Consider the following 15,475-nt stretch of genomic DNA (forward strand, 5'->3'; position numbering starts at 1 on the left):
TTTCATTAGAAAAGTTTTCAGTATTACATACTGAAAAAGCCAAAACAACTGCCCCCCATGCATCATCACCTATGTCATGGACATACTTCTTGATTGACAGCTGTGAGCGCAGGGCTCAGAGCTGGAGGAAAAATCCTCCCACTGTCAGCTCGTGTCCCGCTACTGTCAGTGAGGACAAGTTGGGAGTTGTAGTTTTGCTAATGCTAAGGGAGTTGTGAGCAGACAGCATACTGAGGGAGGGGGCGGAGACCTGCATAGTGAGGCCACGCCCCTCCCCGAGAGGAATTCAGAATAGTGAGCTAAATTAAAAGTGTAATAAAAAAAATAAAGATGCTAGACACATAAAAATTAGATGCACATGGTCAGGATTAGGTACTGAGTGATCTATTTAAAAAAAAAAAAAAAAAAATTGTTGGATCGGGTATGCTTTAACCCCTTAAGGACTCAGCCCATTTGGACCTTAAGGACTCAGACAATTTTATTTTTACATTTTCGTTTTTTCCTCCTCCCCTTCAAAAAATCATAACTTTTATATTTTCATCCACAGACTAGTTTGAGGGCTTGTTTTTTGCGCGACCAGTTGTCCGTTGTAATGACATCACTATTATAAAATGTATGGCGCAACCAAAAAAAATACTATTTGTGTGGTGAAATTAAAAAGAAAAACGCAATTTTGCAAATTTTGGAAGGTTTTGTTTTCACGCCGTACAATTTACGGTAAAAATGACATGTGTTTTTTATTCTCTGGGTCAATATGATTAAAATGATACCCATGATTATACACTTATCTATTACTGTTGCGCTTAAAAAAAAATCGCAAACTTTTTAACCAAATTAGTACGTTTAAAATCCCCCTATTTTGAAGACCTATAACTTTTAAATTTTTCCGTATAAGCGGCGGTATGAGGGCTCATTTTTTGCGCCGTGATCTGTACTGTTTATTAATACCATATTTGCTTATACAAAACTTTTATTAAATTTTTAATAAATTTTTTTTGGAATAAAATGTTATAAAAAAGCAGATATTTTGGACTTTTTTTTTTATACTTTCACGCCGTTCACCGTACGGGATCACTTACATTTTATTTTAATAGTTCGGATATTTACGCACGCGGTGATACCAAATATGTATATAAAATAATTTTTTATTTATTTTTTTTACACTTTTTGGGGGTAAAATAGTTAAAATGGGACAATTTACGTTTTTATTGGGGGAGGGGGTTTTTCACATTTTTTTTACTTTTACTTTTATTTTTACACTTTAATAGTCCCCATAGGAGACTATTTAAAGCAATCACTCGATTGCTAATCCTGTTCAGTGCTATGTATAGGACATAGCACTGATCAGGGTTATCGGTGATCTTCTGCTCTGGTCTGCGGGAAGGCAGATCAGAGCAGAAGACTCCCGGAAGAAAGCGGAGGCAGGTGAGGGGACCTCCGTCTGCCGTGCCGGATGATCGGATCGCCGCCTCGGCGCTGCGGGTGATCCGATCATCCTGTTAAGTGACCGCGATGCTGCAGATGCTGTGATCGGTATTGATCACGGAATCTGAGGGGTTAAAGGCGGACATCCGCGGGATCACGGGTGTCCACCATTATCGGTGGGTCCCTGGCTGCGATCCACAGCCGGGACCTGCCGCGCATGATGCCGGCATCGCTCCGATGCCCGCGGTTATGCTCAGGACGTAAATGTACGTCCTGGTGCGTTAAGTACCACGTCACCAGGACTTACATTTACGTCCTGCGTCGTTAAGGGGGTTAAAGAGGCCAAGCATTGATTTGAAGGGACACTGCCTCCAACATGAGGCACCAGAACGCAAGCTCACTTTTTTATGGAGCTACTTTACTTATGTATTTCCCCGTGAAGTGTCCCATGGCCTATAAGACTCCAGAAGCCTTTTGGCACTCACCTCAAAGAGAAACGTTACCTCTTCAGTTTAATACACAAGCTGGAATTCTCTATCTCTATTAGTTCTGCAGACACTTTAAAGTGTAGCAGTCTCATGTCATAACGATATTTCAGGTCAGTGTGCCGACACCCCTACAATCCCTAAAATGAACATGCAGCAGCTGTCAGCTGAGTGCTGTGCCTTTCTTACCGTCATCGCTCAGCACTGCAAGCAAATGTATAGATTGACAGAAATCCCATAGAATCTCTATGGGCTTTGTATCAATCCATTTACTGCTTTGGCTTGTTCCCTCAGTCTGACTCAGGCTGTTTGGTACCAGCCAATTTAATCAGCATGCAAAAAGTACAGCTCACCTCCGTATCTCTGCGCGCCCGGACAGGTGTGGACAACACCATAGGATAAGTAGAAAGGAAAAGATGGATGTCCAGCGCAGCTCCCATAAAATGCAGCTTTATTACGAATTCAGCAACAGGTACATGGACAACGTAGACAAGTGACGCGTTTCGGTTCATCAAAGAACCTTAGTCATACGGTATGACAGGTTCTTTGACGAACCGAAATGCGTCACTTGTCTACGTTGTCCATGTACCTGTTGCTGAATTCGTAATAAAGCTGCGTTTTATGGGAGCTGCGCTGGACATCCATCTTTTCCTTTCAGCCAATTTAATCATACATTCCTTGTACAAGTAACATATAACATCAATTTATGCCAAAATTTGCACCATTTTTAAACTTTGTCCAAAAGTTTTAGGCAATGTCCTCTTCCTTAGACCACACCAACTTAATGGGGTACTCCAGTGATAAACACATTTTTTTTTAAATCAACTGGTGCCACAAAGTTAAACAGATTTGTAAATTAAAAATCTTAATCCTTCCAGTACTTATCAGCTGCTGTAAGAGGAAGATATATTTCTTTCTTGAGTTCTTTTCAGTCTGACCACAGTGCTCTCTGCTGACACCTCTGTCCATATCAGGAACTGTCCAGAGCAGGAGAGGTTTGCTATAGGAATTTGCTTGTACTCCGGACAGTTCCTGACATGGACAGAGGTGTCAGGACTGAAAATAATTCCTCTGGAGCATACAGCAGCTGATAAGGATTAGGATTTTTAAATAGAAGTAATTTACAAATCGGTTTAACTTTCTGGAATGTGTTGATTTAAAAAAATAAAAATTCCACCGGAGTACCCCTTTAACTTTCGGTGAGCACTTCCAAATTTTTTTTTTTTGCCCAAATTTGCTCAGTCAATATGTCATATACAGTATATACAAAATGTCATTAACCACAGACAAAAGTCATCAGTTCATATGTTTTATTAATGGTTGTTGGACTTAATAAAGAAAATATAAAAAAAAAAATCCTTGCAAATTAAACTTGTCCAAGTTAAAGAAAAGTTCCTTCTATAAAATAAGACACCTGCAGCTACAAAATGTGGCTTGAAACGAATGATGCTTTGTGCAGTAGGTTTATTTTTTTTGGTATATCTGTTAACAAATAAAATAGGAAATTTTTTATATTTATATAAATAGGATGCGTTCTGATATTTACAGTTATCCAGAAGACAAGAAATAAATGCGGGCGCATTCTCTCAGGTAAACATTGATACAAATGAAGAAAAACCTTGTAACTAATACAAAAGGTTTGTTGACAATAAGGTTAGGGCCCCACTATGTCCTGATCACCCGCGGTTTGCAGTAAAACTGCAAATCGATTTCAAAGGGGTACTCCGCTGCTCATCGTTTTGAACGGAGTTTGGAGCTTGTGATGTCATAGCCACGCACCTAATGAAGTCACACCCCACCCCCTCAATGCAAGTCTATGGGAGGGGGCGTGACAAACGTCATTTTCTCCCATAGACTTGCATTGAGGGGCGAGGTGTGGCGTGGCGGCATGAGGTGCGGGGCTATGACGTCCCAAGCTCCCGGGCCGGCTCCAGCGTTTGGAACAGTTTGTTTCAAACGCTGAGCAGCAGAGTACCCCATTAACATAGGTGGTACACTGCAGTCATTGTAATTCCATTAATTTTACCGTCACATGCAGGTGACAACAAGCCACCCTAACCTATATCCAGTTGCTTCAATGAGTGTTGAAAGGCCCGCCTTTCTACAGTAAGCTGTTGCCTTATAGCCAAAAAAAAAAAAAAGCAGAGATGTTGCCACCAATCACTGACTTTTATAAATGCTACCCATTATATATGATAGTAAAGCTAGAGACCTAAAAAATCTTCTACAATCAGGTATTTCAGATTACAGGAACATAGTCAAACTTACGGTGGGGAGCACACACAAATAGATGAAAAGGTAAAACAATGTGATGACATACAGAATGCCCATCTTCGTTTACACTGAAGAAGCAATCTGCTTGTCTGGTAAAACTTTACATTTTCACTCCTAAATCTTCTGCTTATAGCACAGCTTGTTTTACATGTGCTAGTTCGTACATTTCTGAATCCTGAAGACTATTTTATCGCAGGTAGTTGTATTTTTTTTTTTTTTTTTTTTACAACAGTATCCCACTGGGTTTTTTTTTTGTTACACATAAGTGCTTCATAGCATAAATGTTAGTTCTAATAGTGCTACTCTATAGTACAACCCGCTCTTCCACTCTAAAAAAACCTAGAATTTTTAAGGGGGGGGGGGGATCTAGATTCTAGATCTGTTCGCTCTTAATCTCAATCTTCTTGGCTTTTGGGACAAGGAAGACATTGCCGTCTTTTGTCTGCTGAAGGGAGTACTCCTTAGGAGAGTAGGGATTGCCATCCTCGTCACGTAGGTTGCTGAAGACGTCCATGTACAAGGTTCCGAGTTGCTTTTTCAGAAGCCGGAGGCTGCTGTCATATTCCCCCTTCTCGGCAAGCAACTTCTCTTTCTCGTTCTTCAGCTTGTCTAGATCAGTTTCCAACTCTACAATGTTCTCCATTTTTCTCTTCCGGCAGTTCTGAGCCGCTACTTTATTCTTCCCCCGTCTGCGTATATCTCGAATAAGAGCAAGCTGTGCCTCGTTGAATTGATGCTTGGACATTAAGACATTAAAGTCATCCACAGGAAGATTAACAATTTTATCCACAGAGAACGGTACGTTGAGAGCTTTAGCCCTTTGCTCGTCTCTAGTAAAACGAGCTTCCAGGCGGCTCTGTGTTTTGTCTTTTGTAAAAGGGGTCTTACTTTGGCCAGGTTTAACAGGTAGCTCTTTTTCTGGTGGATTTTGCACTTCTATGTCAAAGCATGTGTCTAATGGTATGATGGGAGAGAGTGCATACAATGGGTCATCAATAAAGGGCACCAGGAATTTCTCTGCTGGATTCTGTTGTACACTTTCAGTTGTGCTATCCATATCTTCCATTTCAGAGTCGCTGTATCCATATTGTGCATCTCCATAAATGGAGGAACCCATGGACTGCACAGGGGATGTAGAACAGGGGCTTGTGTTTATGGAGATCCCTGAATCAGAATCATTAAATTCTGTTGGACTGGTCCCATTAAAAGCTTTACACAATGATAAGTCTGTGATATCGACAGGTTCATTTAGAAGTTCACTGAATGACTGGCCTGAATTGTCTGTTAAAGGCACATTGGTCACTTTGGGATCAATAAGGGTAAATATATCATCGCAAAATGATTCAACATTGAATGTTGGATTTGTGTTTACTATTGGTACATTAGGGGCAAAAGAACCTACAAAGTCATTAGAGAAAAGTGGAGCGGAGTCTTCTGCTGGTTTTTCACTGTTCAGCAATGGGTTGTGGAACACGTAGTTGTTGTTAGGTGTTTCTATCACAGCATCTGTATTTGAATACAAGCTCAGGTCCACAAAGCTCTCGATTTGATTGCCGAGACACTGCTGAAAGAAAGGGAAAAGAATGTTAAACATGATAATGGATTGTATTCACATCTGTTCAACATAAATATTTTAAGGCCAGACACAAATATATATATATATATATATATATATATATATATATATATATATAAGCATGCTTTTAAAGAATAGACCTTATGTAAGGTTTAATTTAGAGGTTACTTTGAATATGATAAAAGAAAACCCTTAGGAGTACTGCATGGCGCCACAGGGGACATGGTGTGCCTCCATAAAGACCCCTGCATACATCTCTAACTTGTGATCTCACATGAGCATTTTCTAGGAATACTTGGTGACAAAAATGGAGACAATTCCACTGCCATCTATAAGATATAGACAAGGAGAAGTGCTTCTAGTGTGATAACGTAATATATAAAAAAGGAGATGAGAAAAGCAATAATGCTCACCAAGTACAGTTGTACTACAGCAGTAAGTACAACTATGGTGTAAACATGGAATAACTCTCAACGGGCGAAAATCGGCAGCCGCTCCTGGCAACACAGGTGAAGCACTCAGACGGATCCCTCCAAGGAACAGCACAGGATAAAAGCGGCGCACAAGACTTCAAAGGTAAAATGATTTATTTACCCGGCATGCAACGCGTTTCGCTGGACAACCAGCTTCATCAGGCATGCCTGATGAAGCTGGTTGTCCAGCAAAACGCGTTGCATGCCGGGTAAATAAATAATTTTACCTTTGAAGTTTTGTGCGCCACTTTTATCCTGTGCTGTTCCTTGTAGGGATCCGTCTGAGTGCTTCATCTATAAGATATGACCCCTACAGTCAATATGCAGCAATCATTGCATATTATAGTGATTCTCTATGGGTGCTGCATCATCGATGCTTTGACTTGGATCTACTATGTGGCACAGTGCATTCTTACAGGAAGCTATTGTGATTTTCGGCATAAGGTTCTTATAAAGCAGGCTGTCTGATCCAGTAGCATCCAATGGGTTGCCCTCATGAGCCTAATGTGTGGGCCTGGGGGAAGGTAGATTCATATGGTACAACAAACACCAGGAAAATTCCCTGAATAACTCCTTTGGTGGAGTCAAGGAGAACAAACATGAGGTTCCCAAAATGGCCCATGATGGTACATGGTATAGTAGCCATGTTATCACTCCACAATGTCCACGAACAAGATCATGTATACAAATTTGGCCATTCCCATGACCTCAAGTTCCTCAGAACCAAATTTCAAGCATTAATGCATTTAAAAAAGTCAGACAGACAATACAGTAGTTCATTAATTGAATATTAAATATTCTCAGAAAACAACGCTACGTTTGCAAATTACATTTATATAGGGAGCTACAAACATGGGATTAAAAATAAAGTCCCTTGCAGCTTATGTCTGGTTTATAGACGCAAAGATCAAGAGCCAACCTGCAGCTCGGGGATAGACAACAATTCTTCCCACGCTTTCTCCATTTCTTGCATGTTTTCTGTATTGGGTCTTGTGTTCTGCAAAGTGTCTGGATCAGGGTTCTGTTCTGTGGTGAGAAAGCTCTGGCTGTTATCCATCTGAGCATTTGGTACCATTGCTGTTTGGAAGGTCATTGCAGGTGCCTGAGAAGTGAACAATAAAGACTATAAGATAGAAAACTATTTAGTACATTCTAAGATCTCAGGGACTGCCTTATATTCCGTGTCCCACCATGCAACCTCTGATAAGAGGCACTCCATTTTAAAGATCAATGGGGGGCTGGGGGGGGGGGGTCACAAGTTTGAATGGTGTAGAATGGAGAATGGTTGCAAATCCTAGATATATACTTTTCTTATGTGGGTACTAAAGCTTTGAGACTTAAGAGAGCCTGTTTATGGCCTACTCATAGTGGTTTTCCATGAAGGCCACATATCACTTTTTCACATGCTAAGTGTGTTAAGTGTCTGATCCGTGGGAGTCCTGTGTCCCCGTTAATGAAGCAGCAGTTGGACATGCACAGCGCCACTCCATTCAACTATATGTGTCTGACAAAGATAGTCGATCACTGTACTCAGCTATCTTTATCTGGCCCGATTTGAATGGAACAGTAGCATGCATGTCTGACTGGACCTCCATTCATAGGGAGTAGGGGTAATGGGACCCCAATTTGCGCAATTGTGGGGTCTGATTCTTTTAGCAGGTAATAAGTGTCCTTCTGTCCTGAGACTGTTCATATAATGAATTTTATGGCAAATATTCTATAAGGGAAAGTTCACATTATGACTGTGCCTTCCAAGGCATGTATATATCAGCAAAATATTAAAATAAAAAGCTGACATACACGTGCACAGACAGGCATGCGTCCCATTGATTTCAACATCCCAGTCAGCTAGTGATTTTCAGATAATTTATTGAATGTGTTGATGTTTGGGGTCTGGACCCAAACTTTTGGGTCCAGCCAAACACACATACACATCCAGAAAATGGCATGAACCTGGTCACTAGCTGACTACGTTCAGGGCAATGAAGTCAAAGAGGTCTCTGTCTGTTTTTTCACGTGTACATCAGCTATTTATTTTGACATTAGGATGATGTATACATGCCTAGGAAGGCACAATAGTCATGTGAACAAGACCGTTTTTATAATTTTTTTTTTTTTTTTTTTAAATAAATGAAACTGGATATTCAGAATTTCATAGATGGTAAAAGATTAAATTAAGTTCTGGAAAGAGACCACCATCCAAATATTTACCTCATATGGGAATGTATCAGCTAAAATCTTCAAGCATTCATCAAAGGAGAGTCCTTGCCCCAGCTCAGATTTACTCTAGAAAGACAAACCATATGGCCATTGTTAAGCCGTCCCTTGTGAGGAGTCTTGTGACATGTTCCTTAATAATCTGCCTAATTACCTGCAGGGAAGCGGAGACTGACTGTGTGGCTACTGTGGCCAACATGGGCGCTGGCTGCTGAACTGGAATGAATTCCCCAGTCTCCTCATCTAACTGCAGATGGGCGTATAATGCTTTTTCCTGTTCCTTGAGTAGTTGTTCTTGATGCTCCTTTTCAAGCTTTTTCTGTTTTTCCAGTTCATATTCCTTCTGTCTTTGGCTGTAGTCAAAAACTTCTCGGCCAACACCTAGATCAATGTCTTGTTTCCACAGGATGTCAATGAGATCCATATCCTATGAAGAACGAAAAAAAATTCATGAAATCTATCATCCCAGGGCCAACACTCTCCACACCCTATAGTCATCTGTCATAGATCGTATGGCCATCTACAATAGATTTTCAGGGTCATTGTACATAAAGATTAAATGAGTATTCCGGCTTTATACATCTTATCCTTTGGATAGGGGATAAGATGTATGATCGCAGGGGTCCTGCTGCTGGAGACCCCCGCGATGGCCACGTCCCCACCATTCATGTCTATGGGAGGGGGCGTGATGGCAGAATGCGGGGGGCTGCACCGAGATCTTATAAGATGTAAAAAGCCGGAATACCCCTTTAATCACAATATACAATTCTACCACAAACTCCAGTCTCACATTAAGCATTAGTAATCTTCTTGTCCTGTAAGGCAAGCTGATACATAGAGCTCGCTCTACAGCCCCACTGTGACTTCCATCGGCACATCCACAGCATGAAATACACTGCAGATGTGCCCCGTGTTACCCTGCCCTAAAGCTATATTATGAATATGTTTATCATTTAGTAAAACTAAAAGCTACAAAATAATGTGATGTAGTGATGTGATAACACTCTATCCTGTTTTGTAATTTGTCACCAAGTATTCCTAGGAAACGCTCAGGTAAGATCACAAGTTTGAGCTGTTTGCAGGAGTCTGTATGGCGGCACAAGTCCCCTGTGACTCTGCAGGAGGCCTTAGATGTTGCTTTTACTATGTTAGAAGAAAACCCTAAGATAAAACATAGAGAATGTATTCTATACTAAATTAATAAAATAAAAACTCAAATTTGGTTTCTTTTTGCAACCATGTCTAAAGGAGAGCTCCGGAATATAAAAATTGTCGCCCATACTGCCGGCAGTAAAAAAATAAAGATGTACATACCTTCCTACATTCTTCACTACACCAGCATCTGCTGCCGGGGCCGAAAACGTCACACTGCCGCTCAGCCTATCGCCGTCCGAGTCGGACTTCTCTTTGGTTGGTGATTGGCTGAGCGCAGTATGATTCTCCGACCACCGGCAACCAGGAAGTGGATCGCGGCGGAGACCGGAGCCGGTTACCGGAGGATCGGAGGAAGGTATGTACATCCTTATTTTTTTTTACTGCCGGCAGTATGGGGGACAATTTGTATGGTATGGAGTTCTCCTTTAATGAAGCCTACAATGGGGAACTCAAGTTTTACCAAGTGACAAAATGTAGCTATCATACACTGTCACTGACTCACTGGTAAATCGGTGGGTAACTCATTCTCTCATCCCAGTGCTGTGGAGAGTAAAAAAATAAAAAAAAAAAACACCTCTCCTGGATGAGAGTGTGGGTTAGAGTAGGGTTGACAGCAGTGAAGTGAAGAAGAAGCTATGACCCCTGCCATCTCGGTGACCCCGGCATTCTGTGCTGTGCGCTGCCCCGAGATGGGGAAATAACTTCACGGCCACGCCCCCTAGTGTCATTGCGCCACTTTGCGCGTGACGGCAGTAATTATAGACGATAAGTATAAAGCCTTTGGATAGGGGATGAGATGTATAAAGCCGGAATACCCCTTTACACCTACACCTTATTCCATGTCTAACATATGAATGTTTGCCGCTTCCCCATTATTTACGTCACAAGTTTTCTCGCCCTCGGAGAATATAAAAAAGGTCTCATTCTGCTTTATCTTTTGTAATCACATGCAATGTCACATGAGAAACGGCCAACAATAAGGAGCTGTCGGAGGAACTGCGCTAATTTCATTTCCTGTCAAAATAATATTCTATGGCACACAATGGGCTGAATCTGAGCCACGGAGAAACAAGTCGACTATTAACAAACTGCTCACATATCAAGTTCCAAGTCTAAGGGCAGCAAAACAAACAAACAATCTGGATATATAGTATCTCCTGTAAATGAATAACTATATATTTGGATAAGATAACATTGTTGCATTTTACTGTTATACTGTATAGTGAAAATCTGAAGCAAATCTACACTGAAAGGTGGTGAAATCAGCCACAGAAAATGACGCGTTGTATATTATAAGTAAACTTCCAAGTCTGCAGCATGTGAATGACATTCGTAATATTTCACCCAATTGCTTGTTAGGGCTCGTTAATGGCAGTTTAGCAAAGTATAAAAAATAAATAAATAAATAAATAAAAAAAAGTACGTGCACTATATATTTTTTTTCCTTCTTATAAAATACCAGATTCCCAGCGGTTCCAATTCAAGTCAATGGGATCTGTCGGGACTCAGTGGTGTCAGCTGTGCTCAAAACTTTTTTGCACCGTTTGGTGCAAAAGGAAAAATAAAAGGGAAAAGACTTAACAGACCCAGAATGGGACAGAGCACAACGGCAGAGTGAACCTAGCTTTATTGTAAAATGTGGCCGTACAGTTTCAATAGCTGTTGGCAGAACATGTTTCCAACTTCTCCATAGACAAACGTCATAGAGCGTTTTCCAAACAACTGGCTCTAGAAAGTTAAACAGATTTGTAAATAATAATCTTAATCCTTCCAGTAATTATCAGATGCTGAAGGTGAGTTGTTCTTTCCTGTCTGACCACAGTTCTCTCTGTTGACACCTCTGCTTGTCTCAGTAACTGTCCAGAGTAGGAGCAAATCCCCATAGCAAACCTCTAATGGTTTTGACAGTTCCTGAGACAAGCAGAGATGTCAGCAGAGAGCACTGTTGCCAGAAAGAAAAGAAAAAAAAACAACCAACCTCAGCAGCTGATAACTACTGGAAGGATTAAGATTTTTTTCAATAGAAGTAATTTACAAATCTGTTTAACTTCTGGAGCCAGTTGATAAAAAATAAAATAAAAAAAATTAAATTTCTGGAATACCCCTTTAAGATAGACCAATCCCTCCAAAGATAGTGGGTTTGGTCAACTTTTGTCTAAAGTGTGTGGGCACCGTAAGCTATATAATCTATAACCACTTTCATGAACTGTCCAGCCAACGGTCATCTTTCTCAACCTCCCCATACACGTTCAAACGTTTACATTTCCAATATTTGTACAAGAGGGGTAAGCTGCAGCCAGACAGCACTTGCATTGGCTTATTTTTCCTAGAACAACAGGGCCAGACAGTGAATATCCTACACAGATGAATAGTAAAAAGTCAGGGGGCCGCTTTACACCTTAGCCAAAAGCAGTGTATTCAGCCAACTTTATTCTAAGGTGTATGGACACATTGAGTTCCTTTTTTTTCCCCGCATTCTGGACAACTTCTTTAACATAAAATGACACCATGTTTCCCTAGGCTCATAGCAACCATGTCTGCACATAAGCTCCTTACTGTGCACCCGCTAAAACTCATTATAAACAAGAACAGGTCTCAATGGGCTGGGCTCCATTCAGCCGAACAAGACCGTGTGCATTCCCTACTAGATTCCACAGGCGCGCAGGTGACTTCTACACCACTTTTGCAGGCATTCGTAGTAAAGGTTAAGAGAAAAATATTAAAAATAAATAAATAAACCTTTTGCATAAAATCCTAATACCGCAGATAACAGCAAGGTAAAGCATCTTCAGGAGTCCGATCTGCGCAATAACCTAAAACTGGATTACGTATAAAAAAAAATCTAAACATTGGAGTGAGACGGAAAGACCCCCCTGAAATTCCCTACTATAAAGTGTATATAGTTTTTTACCTTCTGATGCATTTTTCACAGAAAATAGGAAGTGGGACTGTGGGCATTTATAGTAAACAAATGGCATAAGATGCCGACATTTCACCACCAACATCATGAGGAGGAACATTAAAAATCCACATTGAAAATACAGAAGTAGGTGATGTGCGCAAGTGACTATAGAAAGCAGGGGGACATCTCCGCTTGGTTTTCTGAACATAGTAACATAGTTTGTAAGGTTGAAAAAAAAAAAAAAAAAAACGACAAGAATCCATCGGGTTCAACCTAATCCTTCGATTTCAACCTAACCAGTGGATGACAACTATCTGAGCAGAAAAGCTCAAAACCAACGTTACTTTTGTTGGGAGCTAGAGATGAGCGAACTTACAGTAAATTCGATTCGTCACGAACTTCTCGGCTCGGCAGTTGATGACTTTTCCTGCATAAATGAGTTCAGCTTTCAGGTGCTCCCGTGGGCTGGAAAAGGTGGATACAGTCCTAGGAGACTCTTTCCTAGGACTGTATTCACCTTTTCCAGCCCACTGGAGCACCTGAAAGCTGAACTCATTTATGCAGGAAAAGTTAGCAACCGCCGAGCCGAGAAGTTCGTGACGAATCGAATTTACTGTAAGTTCGCTCATCTCTAGAGCAGACATATGGCATTGAGAATATATACAGTGACCCCCCGACCTACGATGGCCCCGACATACGATCATTTCAACATACGATGGCCTCTCAGAGGCCATCGCATGTTGAAGGCAGCATCAACATACGATGCTTTTGTATGTCGGGGCCATCGCATAAACGCCTATCCGGCAGCGCAGACTGCTTCAGCTGCCACCAGATAGCCGTTTACGGGGCCCCGTGTGGTCCGCTGACGATCACTTACCTGTCCTCGGGGCTCCGGGGCGTCCTCTTCGGGATCCCCTGCATCGTCAGTGCTCTCCATCGTCGTCATCACGTCGGTGCGCGTGCCGTCCAGTCATCCAATAGGAGCAGCGTGCATAGCGACGTGATGGCGGCGACGGAGAGCGAGGATGCTGGGGAAGCAGAGGCCTTGCTGGAGCATCGGGGACGCGGTGACAGCGATGGAAGGCGACATCCAGGGCAGCGGTGACGAGCAGTGATGGTCCGGAGCGGCGGGGACACATGAGTATAACCTCCAATACCAGTTGTCTTCAACCTACGGACCTCCAGATGTTGTAAAACTACAACTCCCAGCATGCCCGGACAGCCGTTGGGTGTTGTAGTTTTGCAACATCTGGAAGTCCGCAGGTTGTAGACCACTGTCCTATACTTTACATTGCACGGATCCCTCAACATACGATGGTTTCAACAAACGATGGTCCATTTGGAACGGATTACCATCGGATGTTGAGGGACCACTGTATATGCATGCACCTACACAAACAGAACCAGATGGACCTCATTATAAGTCAATGGGATCTGTGTATATCATTGGGATATATAGTATTGAATTCTGCCCTATTCTTCCCTTCAAAAAAAAAATGGACCCTGGACAGAGGCTCCTTTCCTATGCAGATGTAAATGCAGCCATCTGAATGAAGTGCTACCTACAAGCTAAAGCGGTCACATACATAGGTAAACCTTCAGAGACTTGTGACATAATGACAACACAGTCACTGGAGTAATGAGCTCTTGGCTCTGGCTCATAAATAAAGCATGGAAAGACACCACCACACCACTACCAAGAGTGCTTAAAGGGTACCTCTCATCAAATAAACTTTTGATATATTTTAGATTAATGAATGTTGAATAACTTTCCAATAGCATGATAATGAAAAATATGCTTCTTTCTATTGTATTTTTCCCGATCAGTCCTGTCAGCAAGCATTTCGGACTCATGCTGGAGTCCTAAACACTCAGAGCTGCCAGCCTGCTTTGTTCACAGCCAAACAGGCTGTGAACAAAGCAGGCTGGCAGCTCTGAGTGTTCTCCTTTGTGAGCAAAGCAGACTGGCAGCTCGTAGTGTTTAGGACTCCAGCATGAGTCTGAAATGCTTGCTGCCAGGACTGGTAGGGAGACCCCTAGTGGTAATTTCTTCAAAGTGGAAAATTAAATAGAAAGAAGCATATTTTTTAATAACATGCAATTGTAAAGTTATTCTGCATACATTAATCTATAATATATCAAAAGTTTTTTTGATGAGAGGTACCCTTTAATAAAACAGTCCTTCTCATAGATAGATGTAAAGAATGAAGGTTAGCACCTTCCATGAAACTAATGGGACAAAGTTCACACAAGAATCTGGACCAGGCAGGAATGTTTTTGCAGCAAAAGAGGATGACTTTAGCAGTGAAAATGTAGTAAACAAAATTAAAAAAATAAGATAATGCGATTTGCACCACAAAGACAAGCATCGGGATCTTATATAGTGTGGTGCGTTATCCATTGCCATTTTTTTTCATTTCAATGTTAAAATAATTATTCCAGCCCGATCCAGATTCTTCTGTGAATATAGTTCACGATTAACATCAGTGCCACCAAAAAGGTGGTTTCTAAACCCCATTTTTCGTATTTATACCCACTAGATCCAGAACTCTCCGGAAAGGGACAACGGCCGCAGATACTTGATACCGAAGGCTAGAATGAGAGCAATGTCTTAAAAAGGCACCAGAACCAGGTGAGCAGATACAATGGGGGAAATTTATCAAAACTGGTGTAGAGGAAAAGTTAACCAGTTGCCCATAGCAGCCAATCAGATCGCTTTTTTACATTGTTGAAAAAGCCTCTATAAAATTAAAGAAACGATCTGATTGGTTGCTATAGGCAACTGGTTAACTTTTCCTCCGCACAGGTTACGTGTCAAAAGTTTTTCCAAATGACAGTGGACATTTAAGAATTTTATGTGATTAGAGCATAACATAACTCGAAATACCAATAGAGTCTGACCAACCATAAGTGAAAAGAGCTTTATTGATCGTTCCGTCAGTACAAGTCATACAATAAATTACAATCA

At 41.4% G+C, this 15,475-nt stretch overlaps 1 protein-coding gene across 2 annotated transcripts in view; it reads right to left on the bottom strand.

Moving 5' to 3' along the window:
- Window positions 1-3,359: 3,359 nt before the first annotated feature.
- The window catches only part of NFE2L2 (NFE2 like bZIP transcription factor 2), a 31,473-nt gene continuing 19,357 nt past the window's right edge, over window positions 3,360-15,475 (bottom strand). Inside the window, exons 2-5 of one of the 2 annotated variants that reach the window (XM_056535299.1) lie at window positions 8,605-8,877; window positions 8,445-8,519; window positions 7,153-7,335; window positions 3,360-5,745 (exon numbers count right to left, since the gene is read on the bottom strand). In XM_056535299.1, the coding sequence (XP_056391274.1) occupies window positions 4,558-5,745; window positions 7,153-7,335; window positions 8,445-8,519; window positions 8,605-8,877 (1,719 nt within the window). In that variant the 3' untranslated portion in view covers window positions 3,360-4,557. Of the gene's footprint in view, window positions 5,749-7,152; window positions 7,336-8,444; window positions 8,520-8,604; window positions 8,878-15,475 lie in introns of both variants that reach the window. The other variant, XM_056535298.1, reaches the window with a different exon arrangement.

Source organism: Hyla sarda, chromosome 8 (genome assembly GCF_029499605.1).
Source record: "Hyla sarda isolate aHylSar1 chromosome 8, aHylSar1.hap1, whole genome shotgun sequence".
NCBI lineage: Eukaryota > Metazoa > Chordata > Amphibia > Anura > Hylidae > Hyla > Hyla sarda.